Below are 21,832 nucleotides of genomic sequence, written 5' to 3'. Positions count from 1 at the left end.
GGGACTTCCACTGGTGTTTTGCACAACACATTTACCAACCAGGGGCGTAGCCAGGAATTTTTTTCGGGGGGGGGGGGGGGGTTCAACAATATTTTATGTATGTTCGTGCGTGCATTTGTTGTGTGCGTGTATATATAGGCAAGCAAAACCAAAAAATTTCGGGGGGCGGGGGGTTGAACCCCCCAACCTCGCCCCTCCCCCTGTTACCAACTTTCCCCAGCTTCCACTCTTGACCTCCACCAATGGGCACAGGAAGATGGCAAACCTCAGAGCATGCGCCAACTTTCACTTGAAAGGACTCAGCGAGCCATCAGAGGCAGCCTGGATGTAGTCATGCCATGTTTTCTCCTATTTTCTACTCTCTATGTATTCTGGGCCTGGGGCCGATGCACTTGACAGGGCAATCAAAGGAAAGATTGCCCCACACTGGATGTGTGGCGATCTGGCAACTACGGGTGCTGGACACCTCACTGGCCCTGTTGGCGTGGCACTGTATTAGGAATAGTCTGTGTCTTGCATATTATATGCGATGTATTTCGGCCAAGAAATATTGAAAATTTAGGATCACATCAGCATTCGTACCAAATGTCATCATATCGCCGAGCTTTTCTGCAGGTTGCCTTATGACACTCTTCATGCCTGGCATCAAGGCGAACCTTGCGGAAGAGGCCCTACTTTCCAGACTTTCAGGGGGGACAGCTAATTAACCAAACAAGATATTCAGAAACTAGGGTAATATTAAGAATAAATAGAAGAATGAATTCTATATTGTGGAAAAATTCCATCCAGTTAACTTTTATTGTTAATGAAAATGGGTCTCTGAGGTCCATCTCTCCTTAAGAGGAAAAGAAAAGTAGTATTATTGTTAATGAAAATGGGTCTCTGAGGTCCTGCTCTCCTTATAGGGAAAGAAAAAGCTTTGCCAAAAAAAAAACTTTTTTCACACCTTGGTAAACATATTTTAAGGATTGTGTTCTTCAAGTGCTGGTGTGCAGCACTATGTTGAAGTGATTAAAGCCTGTAATCGAAAGCCAGGTGTTTTCAATGTTGTAGTAGTATCCATAGGGGATGGGAGGAGCCTCTTGTTTCACGTAAAACTGTCACAGTAAATCGCATTTTGTCTCCTGTTTATGCATAAACAGCTCAAGGCCACCACTCAGCAGCACTCAAGCAATATCTGACTGCCCTGCTCATGAGCACTGACTACTTCACTCAGCCACCACCAAGGTCCCTTGCAGATGATGTCATGTACAAGAAGATGGCCCACTGCTGTAGCAAGTTGCAGTGTCACACTCAGGTTGGCATGCCTTCATATTTTTATTGGTCTTGGCGCAAGTAAAAAAATATATAGTTACTAGTTTTAAACATCATGCAGCGAAATAATCATACAGTAGATCATTAGCGTAAAACAGTAAAACAAATAGTAGTGCACATGCGTATACATAATTTACATTCACCGCTTATTGAAAGGCACATGTCTCCAGCATCTGATCCGTCTGTACTGTCATGTTTAGTATGAGTTTCAGTGCACAAGCTCTCAAGGAAAAATGGAGGGAGGGGGTTTCACCATTCCAGAACAGTGCATACTCCCTGCTGTCTTTCTTGTGTTATTCACGCTGGCCCGCTGAGCAACTCATTAGAAAAACAATACAAAATAGTAGTTACAAACCCGAGGCAGTGGTGCGCTATGGTGAAGCATACTGCACCAGCAGCCAATTTTGTCCACGCTGCTCAGCAGGTCAGTGTATTATCACTTGAATAAGAAAGTGCGGGGGTATGTGCCTTGCTGGAATGGTGGATTGCTCTCCGCTTCTTTCTCGAGAGTGGTGTTGCAGCCATGTCTTGGGCTTTGCACGTAATATTGAACATGATAGTACATCAGCGTGCAAGAGCATCACTACATGGACAGAGCTCAACTGGATGCGCTGGGCGTTATCATCTGTTGATGTGACTGCATATATGTCAATATCACTCCATTTTCGTTGCACCTCTATCTCACAGTGTCGACATATTTTAGCAGGGCACTCAAACTACCATAGTACCTCCTGGCCAGCGCTGGTTTGCTTAATGAAGATGGGTATAGTAAAAAAAATGGCTATAAAAATTGACGTGAGTAGGTGGGCGTGGTGAAGCAAACGGAAAATATTATAAAAAAGGGGGCTAACAAATTGAGCAAATCCAGTGTATGTGTGAGAATCAGTAATAAATGGAGCTTGCTTTCGTGTTTACTTGAATATCTTTCCTTCAGTTCTCACCTATGTGTAGCTCATCGCACCTCACTTAATGCATGCTCTGGTTCAATTTAGTTCACTTAACTATGTCTGTTCAGGCCGTTACCAATGCACATGTTCATTCCGGGGAATTGTCCAAGGATGTTCACATACCCAGTATCACATGGGCAGTTACACAAACACAATGGCCAAAGTTGTATAAATAGACACTTACCCAGTGGTGATGGCCAAAATGGTCTTATGCTGGACATAATGCAGTAATAGTAAACAGAACTTTATTTGGTGAGACACCAGCCAAGCAGACAAACCAAGCGCTAAACCCCAGAAAAGTAGGCATAGAAAGATTTGTTTAACAAAGGATGTGTGCTCATTACGATGCACACTTGTTGCATTTAGGATATTTGGGTATTTTTTGCTGTATCACTGCATAAGTAAGGATGGGAATGCTGTCCTGTGTGCAAGCCTGTGTGAGCTATTTGGCAAGTGTGACGTTAGTGTCAGGTTTGGGCCCAGGACCACTCAGCAAGGAACTGAATCGAAACACGAGTGCACACACACACACACACACGAGAATATATTTACAGGAAGACGTAACGCTTAACGAATAACACTTAAGTAGTAGAAACATGCAGTCCTAGCTGTATTCAATGTCTCTCTAAATTATAAGTGTCTCGCCGTGTTTCGATGTGGCTTGCTGGACGCCAGCGCCGATCGCTCGTGGACTGTGCGCCGTCTGGCTCGTTGCCGTCCTCAACGTGTGTCGCACCACGCCATGACACGGCCTTCTGCCGCAGCAGCAGCAGTAGAGTATCGGCAGCTGTTTGGAGCTCCGCAGCAGCTCTCCGCCACCACGTTCGTCTCAGCAGCGCACCGGGGTCGCGCCAGCCACCCGGAACGGCAGCAAGAACATCGGCCCACAGCAAGGAAACTCGCGGCCACTCTGGACGGCAGCCAGAACCACGGAACTCGCCTGGTCCCTGGGCCAGTCACCCAGCCGGAGTCCAGGTCTCGTTCACCGGTTGTCCAGCTGTCAGGAACGGCAGCCGGAACAGCAGCGGATCGCCTGGTCCCTGGGCCAGTCGCCCAGCCGGAGCCCAGGAACGGTAGAGCGCCTACACGATGTTGTCTAGTTCCCCGGACCAGACGTCCAGCCGAGAACTGACTGTCCTTGCACGCGCTGCCTCGAACCACCGCACGCACCACGCGGCACGCTTCCTTTTCTTCATCGCCCCCGCACGGCGATCACCGAGTTGTTTTTTTTCCACGCCTCTGTATCATGACAACCCCCCGTTTAAGAAAGTTGTTTACAACTTTTATGACGTGACGAAGAGGCGGAAAAAAAAAATGTCACAAAGTTCCAGATAAATCAATAAATGTTCTGTTGTACGTCGACAGCACTTCAGTATTTTACATAACATAGTGCAATACATTCCCATCACACCCGGCTCAGGTAATCTGCTCCGACATTATCCGACCCTTTGATGTAAGAGACTGAAAATGAGAGACTGAAATGAACGCTGTTCAACATTCAGATTCCCTGATAATTTCACATCATCCGCAGTCTGTGTGCGAAATAAGCTAGGATAAGGAATCTCGTGTGAGCTTTCTTCGCTTGACATTTCCTCGTTCGCTTCGGGTGGCCCTTGGTCGACTTCGGTTATGACCGACACCTGCTGCACTGGTAAAGGTTCGCGTTCCTCGTACTTTTTTAGCATATTGATGTGGAAAATTTTTCTTTTTCCATTTATCGCGAGAACGTAGTCGACCTCATTCTTGCGCTCGACGACTTCGAATGGACCTTTCCATTGCATGAGCAGTTTGTTGGAATCTGTCGGCAAAAGAAGTAGCACTTTATCCCCAACGTTTAGCTTCCGAGGACGGCTTTTGCGGTCGTAGTAAGTCTTTTGTTTTGCGCGTGCTTTTTCCAATTCATCATGCGCAAGCTTGCATGTCTCTTCCAGGCGGTTTCGAAGGTCGACCAAGTAGGTATAGGTAGTGCGAATTTCGCCGTCGATGTCTTCATTGCTCCACAGCTCCTTCAGTAGCATCAGTGGTCCTCGCACATGACGACCGTAAATTAGCTGAAAAGGCGAGAAGCCCAAGCTCGCTTGCGGCACCTCTCGGTAAGCGAAAAGGAGTGGGGCGAGGTACCTGTCCCAGGATCGCGGTTTTTCCTGGCACATCCTCTTGAGCATCATCTTCAGCGTCCCATTAAATTTCTCGACGAGCCCATTCGCCATGGCATGGTAGGGGGTCGTTCGCAGAAACTTAATGGCAAGAAGACGGCCCACCTCTCCCATGAGTTCCGCTGTGAAACTTGTTCCTTGGTCTGTTACGATCTCCTTCGGTAAACCGACTCGAGAGAAAATTTCAATCAGCCCTTCTGCTACATGCACAGCATCAATTGCGGGGAGTGCAATGGCATCCGCATATCGGGTGGCAAAGTCATTAAGAGTTAAAATATAACGGTTGCCGCGGTCCGACTTCGGTGAGAACGGACCGATTAAATCGACCGCAACACGTTCAAAAGGCGTACGAATGACAGGCATGTTGCCCAGAGGCGCAACACCAATTTTACCTCTTGGTGTCGTTCGCTGCCACTTATCGCAGGACTTGACGAACCGTTTCACATCGCCATGCAGATCCGGCCAGTAAAAATCTGCTAGGATCCGATCTGTCGTGCGCCGAATGCCTTGGTGCCCTGCCATAAGGCTTTCATGGCCGACTTCGAGGATATGCCTTCTGAAGATCTTCGGCACGACGAGCTGTCTAAACGTCCTGCCTGTCGCAAGACAGTACTGTCGGTAGAGAAGTCCACCTCTTTCAAGAAACGAATAACCATGGCCTTTCGGTAACTTGAAGTCTTTACCGACTTTAGCAAACACGGCTTTCAATGTTTCGTCGTTCTGCTGTTCTTCTGAGAACTGGTCTTTTGTTACGTCGCACCACTTTATCTTCGGCACAGACAATGGCGTTATTTTGCTCTCGTGAGGCTTAACTGTAGCGGAAACATAGTGAGGATACTCCTCAGCTTCCACGCTGCAGTTTCGAGTCGCATTGTCCCTCTGGTAGACTGTAGGAGGCTTCCATTTATGATCCGGCTTGTGAGGATCTCTGACACCCGGTAGGTTACCAAGCACCAAATCATAGAGCGGCTTGTCCATACAAAGTGCTGTTATCTCTCCCTTAAAGTATGGGGTGTTCACGGGAATATTGGCCTCTGGTACTTCTATGGCGGAACCATCAATGAGCAAGACTCTGCTACTCTTCCCGGTCAACCGTTGTTTCGGCACTAGGTCTCTTCGGATAATTGCAGTATTGCTGCCCGTATCTCGAAGAACCCTGACTGGTTTACCCAACACTTCGCCTTCAACTACTGGCATTCCTTGGACCAGAAATACTGGTATCCTTTTATCCACACTTGCATTAGGGAAGGTAACGTTTCTTTCCTTTTTTCCCTCCGCCAGTGTTGTCACTCGAAGAAAAACCGTAACGGTTCTCGTTCACTGCACGTGCGGAACTTTTTTCTTTTTGAGCCTTCATGCTCCAGCACTCATCGCTGTTGTGGCCAATTTTCCCACATACTCTACACTTTATTGCTTCTTTAGCTGGGTTCCGACATTCATGTGCTTGATATCCCAGACGCTTGCATAGCATACACCTTGTCGGTGGTTTCTTTGGAGCATAATCAGGACTCTTGAACTCATTTGAGCCGTCTGGACCCTTTCCGAGGTTGGATAAGTTTTGTGCTTCCATGAAGCGATCAGTAGCGTCAGCTAGCTGATGGAGTGACTTGCACTCACGTTCTTTCAAAAATATCGTTAGCTTTGGATGACAACTGCGGAGAAACTGTTCGGCGAGCATGTGGTCTCGAAGGCCATCGAATGTTCTGGGCACGTCAGCCATGTCAACCCAGTGGTCAAAGTACCCTGAGAGTCTCGCAGCTAACTGTCTCCCGGTTTCTCCATCTTCAGGTCGTGCCTTGCGAAATTTTTCTTGGTACCTTTGCGCAGTGAATCGAAACCTCTGCAACAAGGCTTTCTTTACCTTCTCATAGTCTAGAGAATCTGTGGCAGTCATTCGGCCAATTACTGTCAACGCTTCACCACTCAAACACATGCTCACAGCTAATGCCCACTTCTCTTGTGGCCAGCCTTGTCCTGTTGCCACGCGTTCAAATCTTTGCAGGTATGCGTGCAAATCATCACGTCGCTCATCGAACAGCGGAAGCAATTTTTGTGGATTCAGTACTGCAGAGGAGCTATTCGGTTGAGCCATAGAATCAGAGTTAAAGGAGTCCTGACACAAAAATTTTCGCCCCGCGTTTTTTTGCTGCAGTGTATTGCTGGGGGCCTGTTAGTCATAACACGGCACATCGTTTGCTGCAGCGCGCGACAGATAATTAATTACAAGCTCCTCATTACCGACACAGCCTCAGTTTCGGTTTGACAGAGCTCCAAAAACGACAAGCCGCCGGGTGCAACTATCACCACCTAGCGAGTGAAACGCTCGGTCACGTGAGCACACAGAACAGTGACGCATTTCCACGCGGTCTGTCGTCGTCGGGCTCATCGTCGTCTGATGGCGACGATTTTCTTGCGGCGGGGATGGAAGAAATTTTCGACGTGGCGAATCACTTCAGGTTTGACCCGCTGGCGAGGAGCGATTCGTCGGGAAGCACGTCAAAACAGAAATGGCGGCTACGACGTCATGATAACTTGTACCGGCTGAAACGTTTACGTAGGGGAAGTAGGGGGGTCACCTCGGGTCACCTCCGAGGGTGTCAATGCACCAGGTGCGGCCTAAAATGCTGGATCGCGCTCGCGAACTTCAAAATTCATATAAAATACCTTCCAAGCGTTATATGCTGTCGAGATTTTGCAGATGGTACACGCACGTACACGGGAATCGATCCAGCAGGCTATCTCGGCCGCGAAATTTTGTGTCAGTATCCCTTTAGCTGTTGCATCTACCCTCGGATCTCCTTCTTGAAGCTTTAGCTTCAGCTCAAGGATTTGCTTCGCTCTTTCATCTGCTTCCCTGCTCGCCTCTCGCTCAGCAGCACGTTCATCTCTTTGCCTCGCCTGTTCTGCCTCAACCCACTTACGCAATTCTGCTCCACTCAATCCTAGCTGTGCCCCAACACCAGCTAATCTTTCGATATCGATGATCAAAATAAGTTATGTGAATGTGCACTCGAGAGACGATAACTTCCTTCGGCGTTTTTACGAGCGAGATCCTGGCAGGCTCGCCAGATTGTGACGTTAGTGTCAGGTTTGGGCCCAGGACCACTCAGCAAGGAACTGAATCGAAACACGAGTGCACACACACACACACACACGAGAATATATTTACAGGAAGACGTAACGCTTAACGAATAACACTTAAGTAGTAGAAACATGCAGTCCTAGCTGTATTCAATGTCTCTCTAAATTATAAGTGTCTCGCCATGTTTCGATGTGGCTTGCTGGACGCCAGCGCCGATCGCTCGTGGACTGTGCGCCGTCTGGCTCGTTGCCGTCCTCAACGTGCGTCGCACCACGCCATGACACGGCCTTCTGCAGCAGCAGCAGCAGTAGAGTATCGGCAGCTGTTTGGAGCTCCGCAGCAACTCTCCCCCACCACGTTCGTCTCAGCAACGCACCGGGGTCGCGCCAGCCACCCGGAACGGCAGCAAGAACATCGGCCCACAGCAAGGAAACTCGCGGCCACTCTGGACGGCAGCCAGAACCACGGAACTCGCCTGGTCCCTGGGCCAGTCACCCAGCCGGAGTCCAGGTCTCGTTCACCGGTTGTCCAGCTGTCAGGAACGGCAGCCGGAACAGCAGCGGATCGCCTGGTCTCTGGGCCAGTCGCCCAGCCGGAGCCCAGGAACGGTAGAGTGCCTAGATGATGTTGTCTAGTTCCCCGGACCAGACGTCCAGCCGAGAACTGACTGTCCTTGCACACGCTGCCTCGAACCACCGCACGCACCACGCGGCACGCTTCCTTTTCTTCATCGCCCCCGCACGGCGATCACTGAGTTGTTTTTTTTTTCACGCCTCTGTATCATGACAGCAAGACAGCAGCAGCAACAGGAAAGTTGAAGAGGCAAACAAAGCTTCGCTTTCAAAATGTGACTTCCTGATGATGGTTAAAAAAATGGTCACATTATCAAAATTTCAACACACAATTTTTGTAACTGCAGCTATTGCTGTGTGCATGGCTGCCTTGAATTCTTACTGGAGGTTTCCTGTCATGGTGCTCCTCATAGCAGCATGTACAGTTGCGGTCAAAATTTTGAAGACCACAGGATCACGTGGCAAAGAGTACCGTGGCACCTTCTGACGGCTGCTTGCGAAGCTCGAGAGTGTGCACTACGCACGCACGTTTTTGTTTACCTGCCAGCCTGCTCGTTCGCGCGCTCACTTCAACTTCACGCACACCAGAACGCCACAGGAAGCGCTAGGTGCCACTTCTGCAGTCGCTGCGGAAGCACCGAGCGATGATATCGTGCCGAAAATACGTAACTTGCACTGGCAGTGCTCTGTGCACCGCACACCTTGTTCTGAAATGCTCCACTGCGCGAAAAACACGCCTTGCTTCAATTTTTCTCAATTCAACATATGTAATATGTTTAGTAGGACTGACAATTGGACTTTCTGGGATTCTTTGTTGTTTGTTATCTTGTGTGTGGCCACGTGTGGGTATACGTATATGTTCTGTGCATGTGAATAAAAATTCAGTTGAGAGTTCAGTGCTTGTGTTTCGTGTGTTCCTTCGTGATCTTGTCTTACTTCGTGGCACCGTTTTGTGATTATGAATATGTGATATGGTTACCCAGCAGCTTTCATTCGTGGAACACATACATACTGCAATTTCTTGTGGTGCTCGGTGCAAGTATCCTGCACCCATTGATATACACTATGAAAGAAGAAACTCGGCATCAACTGGTTTGTAGCCCAAAGCTACAAGGAAATGCACATAGATTTCAAAAAAAAAAAGAAAACCTTGCAAGCTGATGAAAAATTTGTCCTCGACCCCAGGCCAGGGCGAAGTTTTCAAGTAGAAAAGATTTTACAGCACAGCTGTTATGCTTGAAGTTTGTCCGTGCGGCATGGAAATAAAACTATCATCATTACAAATCGGCACGTCCTCTCTTCGTCAAGCCAAGTTAAGCTTAAATGAGCCTAGTCAAACCCTAATCAAACCTAGTTGAGGATGGTGACACCTAATTAGCCAAGCATAGATAAGGTAATTAAGTCAGATCCTGATTAGTCCTAATTAAGCTGAGTTGAATTCTTAGTGTAGCAAGTGAGGTAAATTTTACCGACCCAAATTCTAAATAAGACTAATTAGTGTTAATTGAATAATTAAGCCCATTTGGGCTTGCAAATGCGAGTTACTTGAAACCAAGCCAAACAAGCTAATTAGCTTGATTAAGCTAATTATTCTAATTAGCTTAGTCAAGTAATAAGCTACTGGAATTGTATTGATTCGGTGCTGCTCCGTGAGGGCTAATAGATAACCAAGTCAATGCCGTTCAGTAAGCTAGTGCCCGAAACTTGGTTTACGAGAGAGATCACGTGAACACTTCGTGCATTGGTGTGTCGATGCACATATCAATTGACCTAACAACACTTAGCAAAACTTAGAAAAACCTGACCAAGCCAGTAGCAGCTACAGGCCCACCAGCACTGCTGTGATCCAGCTTTGCAACTTAGTGCACTTAGTGCAAGCTGCGCTAATTTTTTCTTTCAGGCAAATCGTTCGGTGCTTTCATTACGGCTACAAAAGTGCACCTTGCACTTTCTCTGCCGTTCTGTCGTGCAAGCAGTTGAAGCAACCGAACGAGCAAGCTGGCAGGTAAACAAGGAGGCCTGTGCGCAGTGCGTGCTCTCGAGTTTAGCAAGCAACTGTCAGAAGGCGCCGTGGTACTCTTTGCCACGCACTCCCGTGGAGTGCGCGCTCTCCGTACTGTACATGTGAAATGATAGCAGCTTCTTCCTTTTGGTGTGCATCTTTTGTGGTAATTGTGTCATGCTGCCTTGGACAAGACAGCCCTTCTTTGCAAGACTCTACAGTGCAGTATCAGCATTGGATTGTACCCGCAAACTCAGCAATTGTCAAAGCAGAAGGTTTTGTCCTTTCTTAACAAGCAGAAGCTGCTTTACGATATCTACACTTAGATGGCGAAATGCAAGGATATAGCCAATGATGTGTAATATGTGTTTTAATAAAGAAAAAAATTCTGTGCTTTTGAATGGGAAATGTGCTTAGAAATATTTCATTATACAATTACAAAAAGGCAAATTGGTGAGTGAGTAGTTTGTTAATATACTGTGGTTTGCTGCAGGCTGCCCTGCTCTGCCAGTTGATGGAAGAGCCAGACTATGGTGCATCATTCAAGTCTCTGAATGAACGCCAGTGCCAGGACAGCTGTGATTCACTCTATGAGCATGTGTTTGATGTAACACTGCTCGAGTTCCTGGTGCACCTGCACACACGGCGTGGCGAGTTAGAGTCCCGCCAGAAGGCACTTCACTGCATGGGCTTACTTGAGCTGAATGCCAGCAACAATGAAGAGATCCAGCGAGAAGCTGCCAATGTGCGCCGGGGAAACTTTCTGCGAGTCATGGCCCGCCAGTACCTTTAGGCGCATTTGTCACACATTCATGCACTTTAACAGCAGTTTCACACGGAGCCACATGCATAAGAACTTGTTCGACTGTAGCATTGGTGCTACGCTAGAAGTGTGTATGTACAGCTATTTGTGTTTCTATTCAGCATCTATACATTGTTGTGTAGATGAATTATGTTCATTTGACCTTCACAGGAGTAATGAACTTCTTTTTGTCAAATTAATAAAGAAGAGGCAGGATCCGAACACTTCAAGTTGGCATTCAAGATAGCAAGTGGCATCCCTGAGTGTGGTGCAGCACTTGTACCAAAATTTATCATGGTAAAAAGGTGGTAAATGTGGACTGACCCATATTGGGAAAGAAACTGCTGCATTTATTTTGTGTCAAGCTACATGCAAAGAGAGCATGGTGCCATCCATGATGAGGCGTACTCATGGCTTCGATGGTGATCTTCAGCTTGGAATTTGAAGTGGGCAGTTCAAGTTCGTTCATAGTGTTGCTCTTTGCCTTTCTCCAGCATTATCTTAGCTGGAAACCATTACTAGTGCATGTGATATTTTCAGTGTTTTGCTTGTCTAAACTGTGATTGGGTGCCATTGAACTGTAAGGTGCATCCTTTGCAGTCAGATGGTCACTCTGAGATCTCCTTAAACGAACCCTGAAGCGGTTTTGATGATTTTCTACAAATGCACTGATCAAGTAAAGCAAGTCCTAAGGATCTGATTGGATATGTTCAGTCTACGTCACTGAGCATCGGGTGGGCAGCGAGCGTCGTCTGCCTGCATTGCAACATGTTCTGTGTTGACATGAGCTGCACGGCAGTGTTTATCTCGGGGGTTTATTTTCTCGGACACCATGAATTGCCCTCGCTGTGTTGTGTGCTGCAAATCTAGCGATTGGTGACTTGTAAAGCTGCAATATCATGTAAGGCATGTGGCGAGCGGACTCTCTTCAGCTCGTCGGGGTAGTGAGCGTCGGGATCTCGCTATCCGATCAATGCCAGGATCCACGCATCTGCAGCTGTAGCTTCACCCCTGAAGACACAGCCACATTACCCAAGTTGATGCTTATCAGTGATCATTCTCAAATACTTTTTGTTTGTCCACATACATCTTGGCGTTTGCAGATTGTTGGCGTACAGGAGAATAAAATAAGAACAGCTGGTAGTTTTGTGGCTCCTGGCGGAACAGATCTCAACCACTCCGCAATCCGCTTCATCTCCACTGCTTGGTGGTGCACTGCTGGTGTTGATTGTGGAGGCCATGGAGAGAGTAGCGCAGCTCAGCCCGTTGAGTATGTTGCTGTTGCCAGTGATGGCTGAGTGTTCTATGAGTTCAAGAGGAAAGGCAGTGCCAAAAAGGAGGGTAACATATAATTGCCTGTAGCTGCCTTGATGCAAGGTGCATCGTTTAATGTATGGTGCAAAAGATTTGATGGTGCTGTAGCCTAAATGCTGACAAAAGTTTAAAAAAAAACATTTCAAGGTCCCTTTAATGGATTCAAGAGGCCTGTGATTGGATTCAACAATATCATCCGGCTGGCCTATCATGTAGTCATGGAACTTGGTGCAGCCATGCACAAAGACTAAGGCTTCCTTCTCAATCTGAGCCTACTCTTGTGCTCCAGTAATAGACCTTGAGGAGCATGCGAGAGGATGCCCATTTTGTGGTAGGATTACCCTTACACCAGGCTGGCTGACACCCACTGACAGTCATACAGGCTTGTCTTGCTTAAAGTAGGCTAGCAAATGCACTTCCAACAGAGCTTGTAAAGTATGAAAGCTGGTAAGCATTTCCATGCAATATCCTTGAGGAGCAGCTCTCTCAAAGAAGGTGCCAGCAACATGATGTCCTCGAGGACATGATGAACAAGCTCTCGGACAAAATGGAGAAAATGTTCGAGATGCTGGTGGTACGAATTAGCGACAGCGAGGCAGAAAGGAAGGCGCAAGCCCTAATGCACGACAAGCGGCTCGAAGAGCTGGAGAAAAGGATCTCGTAGAGATGGCGGGCACCAAAAGGGGAAGACTCGTCATCTGGCAGTGGAACTGCCGCAGCTTTTCAAATAAAAAAGCAACGATGGCGCAACACATCAAAACGACCACAAAAAGGAAAAAGCCTGACGTAATAATTCTCCAAGAGACATTCGACCACGCCAAAATTGCCGGTTACGCCACCCACAAACAACGTACAAAAGGAAAGGGGAGGGACATAGTCGTGACCACATTAGTCAAGAAAGGACTGGTCGCGATTCCGCGCGTAATGAAAAAAATCACGGACATTAGCCACATCCTCATAGAAGTCCTGCCACGCAGCAACAGGGAAAGCAGCACTTTCGTCCTGAACGTATACAGCAGCCCGTCTAAAAAGGGCCTAAGACATAATTTTGAAGAATTAATTAACGAAACGATGACCATCACGGGCGACAGCAGGCTCGTCATCAGAGGTGACTTTAACGCTCCGCACACGCAATGGGGATATGAGCACTCGTCAAAGAAGGGAAAAGACCTGGCCGACCTCATTGAAAAGGCCGGCCTAACTCTTCTCAACGAGCCGGCCTCGGGCTCTCCCAACTACTCGGGCTCTCCCAACGAGCATCTTGACAGAGACTTCTCCCAGCAAAAAATCAGGGCAGTCCTGCAGACCATCAAGACTAAGTCAGCTCCAGGTCCCGACAAAGTGACCAACAAGATGCCCCGGAACCTGGACGACCAGGCAACGAGCCGTTTGACAGACTATATCAACGAGTGCTGGCGGAACGGGAGGATACCCGACGAATGGAAAAGGTCTGACGTGATCCTCATCCCTAAACCGGGTAAACCCCTAGAAATACAGAACATGCGGCCCATCTCCCTCACTTCCTGCGTCGGTAAAGTGATGGAACATGCTTGCCTGAATAGAGTTAACGGCTACCTGGAGTCTAACAACATATACCGCAGCAACACGATCGGCTTCAGAAGAGGGCTCTCTACACAGGATGCCATGATACAACTCAAGGAGCAAGTCATAGACACCACTGGACGAGGCCTGAGGGCGATACTCGGACTAGATCTAAAGAAGGCTTTTGATATGGTCGAGCACGCGGCCATCCTCGATAGAATTGCGCAATTCGGCCTGGGCGAACGAACGTACAATTACATTAGAAATTTTCTTACGGGAAGAAAAGCCAGGATCAGACTGGACGAGGAGGAGAGCATCCAGGTGGATATGGGCAGTGCGGGGACACCGCAAGGGTCCGTCGTGTCACCGATGCTCTTCAACCTCATCATGATCGGATTATCAGAAAAATTAGAGCGAATTGAAGGTATTAATCATACAGTTTATGCAGATGACATTACGATTTGGACCACGAAAGACGCAAGCGAGGGCGAGATGGAGAACAGACTTCAAGAGGCGGTGGAGGCAGTCGAGAATCATCTGGAGGGCACAGGACTGGAATGCTCGCCGGGGAAGTCGGAACTGCTACTATACCGCCCCAAGAGACTGGGCACACCATCCAGAGACGTGGCAGAACTACACAACGGGGAATCAGATTAACCACTAGAAATGGCACGGAGATACCCTTGGTTCAGAAGATCAGAATCTTGGGTCTATGGGTCGAAGCAAGGGGAGCAAACGCCGAAATCGTAACGCGCCTGGAAAAAAAAGTCATGGCGGCCGTTAGGCTAATACAGAGAGTCTCCAACAAAAGAAGGGGAAGAAAGAAACGTTGTACGGCTCGTCTAGGCCTTTGCGATGAGCCACGTCGCGTACGTAGCGGCATTCGTCCACTGGAACAATTAGGCCAAGATCGACGCGCTCATTAGAAAAGCGTACAGAGCAGCACTGGGTCTACCGCAATACACAAGAAACGAAAGGCTGCTACAACTCGTAGTACATAACACGCTGGACGAGATCGCTGAAGCACAGAGGATAGCGCAACTCGAAAGATTGTCCGGAACCAACGCTGGCAGAGAAATTATGGAAAAGATCTTCATAAACTACCACGGAATGAGGGGCCCGAAGATGCAAATTCACCCGGACGTCCGATCAGCAATAATCACGGAAAACATCCCGAAGAATATGCACCCCGTACACAACGTCGAGAGAAGAAAATGCCGCACGAAAACGATCCTCAAAAACCACGGCGCGCGGGAGGGGGTGCTTTTTGTAGACGCTGCCCGTTATCCCCGCAACCTGGACATCAATACTGATGTTGTAAGCAGCTCTCTCTTCGCAATGGCAGTCGTAGACACGAAGGGGAAGACTGTGACAACGAGCTCATGTTGCTATTAGAAATACTGCGTTTTCTCGATTCCGATGCCCAAACGCGGTGCTATATCGAAGGTTAGAGTGGCGTTGCTACCAATTACCTCATCTGGGCTGCCGCGAATGAATAGGTCAATGATAAAATGAGTGGTGTTGCACTGCTCGTGTAAACGTCTGCCATGACTTTGTACGCACGAGAATTCTCGCTGCGGGTGTCAAGTACTTTTAACGATGCTCTGATCTCCGATGACCAATACTCCTGCCGTACTGGCTTTTAGGCGAAGTGTAGACAGCCGTTCTGGCCCACTGCTAGGCACGTGCTGCTGCGCTGTCACAGACTATGTCAATCATCAAAGCAGTGTTTTGTAGGCAGGTGGGATAATGGAGTCGGCAGTTGCCAGTGGATATAGCTTATGATTTCCTGGAGTATCAAGGTGTTACGTCGGTGTTTTGCAGTGGCGCAGTCTGCCGATTACTTCGTGGCGTCGTCGTGTATGTTGAAATCCAAAGGATCAGGCGGTGACGGTACACTGGACGAAAAGCAAGGTTTCATATTCGGTACGGCTTAAAGAGGAAATGACGACCACTTACTGCTAAAAAATACGGCAGGAAATTTGTACCCCGTTTTAGTGTTGCTGAGTGCCTTAGTGATATATCTGTGTGTAAGTCAGCTGATACGCATAATTGAGCGGAACTACACCTGCGCGTCGATATAGGTAGGTATAAAATGGCCTCTGTAGGTAGGTATAAAATGAGACCTACAATATTACAGCGGCCAGTTTACAGCACGTACGCGCGCTCACAAGTGAGAAATCGGCCACACATCTGAAAAGCCAGGCATAAAGCTGCGTACGTCCTAATATAGCAAGCATCTTTTGCCTTGACGCCATGCCCAGTGCGCATACGCCACATTTACTCCCCGCAGCAAGCACAGCGGCACAAACAATACAAAACTTATGATTTTCTCCGCCTCTGTGGCACAGTTATAATACTTGACTGCTGAGATGAGGGACGCGGGTTCCATCCCATTTGCGGAGGTCGCATTTCGATGGAGGCGAAAAACTATAGATGCCCGCGTACTGTGCGATGTCAAAACACCAGCTGGTTGAGATTACCTAACCTAACCTAACCTAACCTAACCTAATCTAACCCATCCCTTCGGGAAGTGCCCATAAACCTATGCCGATATATTACATCTGGGTTTTCCATAGGAGAGCTGTCGTTCGAAAAATCCAACAAAGTTTTAGCACAGCAGCGTCTTGCTCCTGAAGTGCCGATAACAAACAACCACATCGGAGTACTAACTTTGCCAATGCAGAGGTTGATTATTTACGCCGTTTTTCACCCTTCATTCACAAAATAAAAATTTATGAAAAGATGCTATCCCATCTTTACATTTTTGCCTACGTGAATAGGCAAAACGTTTTGCCTACGTTTTGCCTACGCTTTGTCTACGAAGAAAACCTACTTCGCACAGCATTTTTTTCTTTGCTGACGACGAATCCCTCCGCTAGAACCGCTACCGCACATGCGAAAGAATGTCGTCTGCTAAATTGTCTTCTCTAGACTTATTTACGGATGGGTTTTGGTGCCGCCATAATAAGCTGTTAACGTTATCATTTCGTATCCTTAGCAAATGAACGAACAGTGCTACGGTTGGCGAATGCACGTGAGAACGGTTGGGTTGGCGCATTCTACGTTTCCTGACGTTATCAATTCCCGTCGCGAACTAAAAGTAAGAAAACATTCCTTTGACAGCCCAAGGTGGCGGCGCCCAGACGTCTTACGTAAAATAGTCTATAGTATTCTTCGCGCGCTGCCCGCTAGACGACGTATTGGCTCAATTATTTGTGAATAGGCGCGCAAACGGAGCACTAACGGCGGCGGTGGTAGCCTTACTAACGGCGTCGGTGGTAGCTGGCAGCTTAAACACTTCACGGACGGTACCCATGATGGACTTCACAAAGGAGGAGCAGAAAGTCAACTCAAGCCGTAAAATTCCAGTGGAACAATTGAGGGCCGAGTGAACGGTCAAGAAATCAATGCCAAGAATGACATCTTGTGGGCAAGTGTCATGAACTGCGAAGGCAACTGAACTGGCGGCTGGCAACAATGACGTGCCAAGTGCACATAACTTGAACTGATTTCCAGCTTTCGTCGACCACTCGCACCGTCGGGAATTCAGCCTGTGAAAGAACTTTTTAGGCGATATCGAAGGTCAGAACTCGGAACGGAAGTGTGAACGCCTGATTTTGCAGCACTTCCAGGAGCTGCATTTATTAGTTTCCTGGGCGCTGTCCAGAATAAGCCGGCGAAAAAGAGCGGCAGCTTTGAGGGGAGTGTGACTGGTGACCATAAGGCTACGGCGAACGGCTGGACCATTGTTTGCGCGATGACGTCAGTGTAGGATGGTTCGGAGCGTAGAGATGAACGGCGAAGTGGGACGTCTTAAAAGTGGCCATCAGGAAAACTGATGGCCACTTTGAAATGATGGCCATCAGTGAACTGATGGCCATCACCTTGAACACCAAGAAATGCTGTTCCCGACCAAGATTTAAAAATCTTGGTCGGGAGCACCATTTCTTGAGACAGTAGCGGAAAATGTGCATAACTCGAGAACAAGAAAACCAGATCGGTCTATCGGCTGGTGTGCGCCACTCAGATGGATTTCGGTATCGTGGTGGGAACCTTGGCACCGAAGTGGCCCCAGCAATAAGTGGTGGGGCGGCGCGGTGGTCAGTGTTATGGGCGGGAGTCCAGGGCTGGTGGTTTTGGGAACTAGGGCGTCCATGTTGGCAAACTCTTGCCGCACGACGGCTTGGATGGGCGATATCGTCGCCAAGTAGTCCCGCGGAGAGTGCTGATTAGTAGCGGGAGTCTGTGGCGTAGGTCGCAATTTTTTTCGGGGGGGGGGGGGCACACCTTTGTTCGGACATGGGGTCCGGGCAGCTAAGTGTGGTCGAGTGCCATTTTGTGTTGTCCATCCCAGGGGGGAAAAATAATTGGGGTCGGTGGGCGGCCACAGACCCGGTGTGCCACCCCCTGACTACGCCACTGGCGGGAGTCATGGCTTCCAACTCCTGGCGACCAATCATTGTGATGTTGGCAGAAGTCCCGAGTGCTTGCGGCGTCGCAGGTACTCGCACGGGAAGTCGCAGTGGGGCTCGGAAATTGGTCGAAGCGTTGTGTAATCATTCTGCTTTTAGCCTGTTCGAACCGCCGACATTCACATTTTATTCAGTCAACAGTGGTGCAGTTTTTACACATTTGTGTGTTAAGGCAGCATCAGCTGTGCCTTTTCTGACCTCGTCCGCCTTGGCAATGTCCTTGTCAGTCTTACGGCACAGTGCTATCACGGTTTCGATGTACGCTACGTACGACATCGTGACGTGAGTTCCTGCTTGGCTGTTATCTGCGGGTCTTCGGCGGGTCTTCAACTTAATTTAAAGAAATGCCACTTCGCTGCCCGCAAGCTTACCATCCTCGGCCATGTAGTTTCAAAAGACGGTGCCCTTCTGGACCTTGCGAAACTTAGTGCCGTTGCCGCGTTCCCGAAACCGACCACCGTTAAAGAGCTTCAAAGCTTCATCGGTTAGTGCTCTTGTTTCCGACGCTTCATCCAGGATTTTGCTTCAATCATGGCCCCTTTGGCCAACCTTCTCGCCGGCAGTTCTGGTCTCTCAGCCTGGTCACAGGCGTGCGACGATGCATTTCAACAACTTGGGCGCCTTCTCACCGCTCCGCCAATACTACGACATTTCGATCCGTCAGCACCAACAGAGCTTCACACGGACGCTAGTGGCGTCGGGTTTGGTGCCGTACTTGCCCAACACAAAGGTGGCTTTGAAGAGTACGTCGTTACTTACGCCAGCCGCACGCTCACGAAGGCTGAGAAAAACTACTCAGTCACAGAAAAAGTGTCTCGCCATTATATGGGCCATTGGAAAATTTCGCCCATACCTGTACGGACGTCCCTTTGACATTGTGACCGATCATCATGCCCTGTGCTGGCTATCTTCGCTAAAAGATTCGACTGGCCGGCTCGCTCGCTGGGCATTGCGCCTGCAAGAATTCGACATCCGTGTTATTTACCGTTCTGGTCGGAAGCATTCTGATGCGGATGCCCTATCCCGCTCACCTTTGCTTGCGGAGCCCGTCTGCTCATCTATTTCAGTGGGCGGTGCCTTTGCCATCAGCATTTCCGACATGCCTTCCGAGCAACGTAAAGACCCCTGGATCACCTCTCTTCTCGACTTCCTCTCGAACAAGACGCCTTCTCCTGTCTCTCGGACGCTTCGGCGCCAAACCCAACACTTCGCCGTTGGAGATAACCTCCTCTACCGCCGCAGGTACAACTCGATTGGCGACCGCGGCCGTGTTTTTCTGTCCAATGCTATTACAGCCTTGCTGAAGGAGTGTCGCATCATACACCGCACTACCACGGCATATCATCCCCAAACTAATGGGATGACAGAGCGTTTGAACCGCACCCTTGGCGATATGTTGTCCATATACGCTTCATCGGACCACACCAATTGGGACAGCATACTACCTTTCGTCACGTATGCATACAACACGGCAACACAAAGCACCACCGGATTCTCACATTTCTTTCTTCTTTATGGACATGAACCTTCTTCCACAATGGATACAATTCTTCCGTACCGGCCTGACTCATCCGAGTTCACAACCATTTCAAGAGCAGCCGCATATGCCGAAGAATGTCGCCAGCTTGCTCGTTCATTCACATTGCTCGACCAAAGTCGTCAGAAACATCGCCACCATGAATCGACTACTGCGACATACTTTGATCCCGGTACACTGGTATGGTTGTGGGTTCCATCTGCTCCTGCGCGACTCTCCCACAAGCTATCGTCGAAGTACTGCGGCCCTTATCGCGTAGTGTAACAAACGTCTGCAGTCAATTACCTCGTGGAGCCGCTCGACGTGTCTTCAGACAAGCGTCGCCCACGGACAAGAAATGTGCACGTTTCCAGGATCAAGAAATACTACGATCCCCTTGTGTGCGCTAGCCCTTAGGTCGCCAGGATGGCTCTCTCATTGCCCGGGAGTGATTGCAATGAAGGTAGTGGACATGCGGCTTGACCAAGGGAGAAGATAAAGACGACGACGAGCGATCGCTACCCGCGCTGCTAGTTAGCCCTTGTCGTAGTAAAGCCGGTGTCCAGTTGTCGCGACTCCTGCCTTTAACACACCCTCATTTGAAAACATTTAACCACTACATTACTAGCTCCGTCCTTCCAGAGCGAGTCCTGCCGCAGGTTTTGATGTCCACATATGAGACCTCTTACACTGTGACTTTGCTGCGTGTTCCGCGCAGACGAGGTGTCGCTCTGGCGGCCAAACGCCACAGGTTGAATGAACGTAATTGTTTGTCCTTGCGAATACGAAAATTTAACAGTGACAACAGGGGTCATTGCTGCTCTGAATGTGTGAAAGGACATTTCGGCGGCTACCACGCCTGTGGTGTTGAGGCACCTTTCGCGCAACGGCGACTCGACGAAGATTGCTGTCGCTCAAGTATCGCTTGCCGGCGGAAACCATATCAGCGACTGACGCAGTCGACGCTACAAGTCACGATTGTCTTTGCGGTCTGCTACAGCTAATGAGCGTTGCTGTTACGGCTTAGCCGCACTATAGACTGTAACAGGCCTGTGAGTGCATTGATGACTGCCAGCAGTTCTGTCACGACCTCTATCCCCTGTTGCCCAAAGTATGCGATTTCGGAGACCGAGCGCCCGTATGCAGCGCTGCGGAGGTACGGTAGCTAGCAAGGGCATCAAGAAAAGAAGGTTTCGCTTCTTCTTCGTGCCTTAACAGCTTCGGCTGCATTTTGTTCTGGATATGTAGTATAATATCGGAATGAACATTGTGCTGAAGCATTTCCAAATCTTGATCCCAAAAACGAGATTTGTATTATAAATCTCACTCTCACCTTAATGCACAGATAACAAGGCTTCACCCAACCCGTCACCCTCGGCGAAATGGGAAACCTACGCCTCTGTGTCTTCGCTAGAGGCATTGACAAAGTGCACTTTTTTTAGCACTCAATTGAGGTGTGATTTTTCAACCACGTATGTGATGTGATTTTTCAACCAGCCAAAACGACGGCCATTCAATATTGGGCCCTGCTGCAGCGACAAAAGAGCGGAAAACACTTAGCTGCGCGGCGCGGCCGAAGATGTCCGTAACCGCTGCACACGGAGGCGGAACAATGACCAGGGGTGAGACAGCTGAAATTGATTTGAGAGCAGTTTTGGAGCAGCAAAATTTCGATATTGGGACAGAAGAACCCCGATATGGAGCTGTTAGCGGAAAGTTTTATGTCATCTCAGGAGCTTGAAAAACAGATTTGGAGCAACTTGTGGGGACAAGTAGATTTTAAATCGGCCTAGGATTAGACGTAACACAGAATCCGTGTATTCCGCTCTTCTGTCGGTGCAGCAGGGCTTAATATTAAATGGCCGTTGTTTTGCATCCCTATCAGTGATTCTCTTGGTACGATTACCCGCGGCCATCTGCCTGTTCCGTATACGTGGTTGAAAAATCACATCTCAATTGAGTGCTAAAAAAAGTGCACTTTGTCAATGCCTTCTAGCGAAGACACAGAGGCGTAGGTTTCCATTTCGCCGAGGGTGACGGGTTGGGTGAAGCCTTGTTATCTGTGCATTTAGGTGAGAGTGAGATTTACAATACAAATCTCGTTTTTGGG

General features: G+C 48.7%; 1 protein-coding gene across 1 annotated transcript; it reads left to right on the top strand.

Annotated features, from left to right (window-relative positions):
* Window positions 1-1,142: 1,142 nt before the first annotated feature.
* LOC119377116 (integrator complex subunit 8) lies at window positions 1,143-10,939 on the top strand (the record flags this gene model as incomplete). Its single annotated transcript, XM_037646716.1, has 2 exons — window positions 1,143-1,297; window positions 10,567-10,939. Coding segments are annotated over 2 exons (455 nt in total), but the record flags the coding sequence as incomplete, so codon positions are not given.
* Window positions 10,940-21,832: the final 10,893 nt, after the last annotated feature.

The sequence above is a fragment of the Rhipicephalus sanguineus genome, unplaced genomic scaffold (genome assembly GCF_013339695.2).
Source record: "Rhipicephalus sanguineus isolate Rsan-2018 unplaced genomic scaffold, BIME_Rsan_1.4 Seq352, whole genome shotgun sequence".
NCBI classification, from domain to species: domain Eukaryota; kingdom Metazoa; phylum Arthropoda; class Arachnida; order Ixodida; family Ixodidae; genus Rhipicephalus; species Rhipicephalus sanguineus.
The sequence above is the reverse complement of the archived record's forward strand: the minus strand, read 5'-3'. Positions and strand labels throughout refer to the sequence as shown.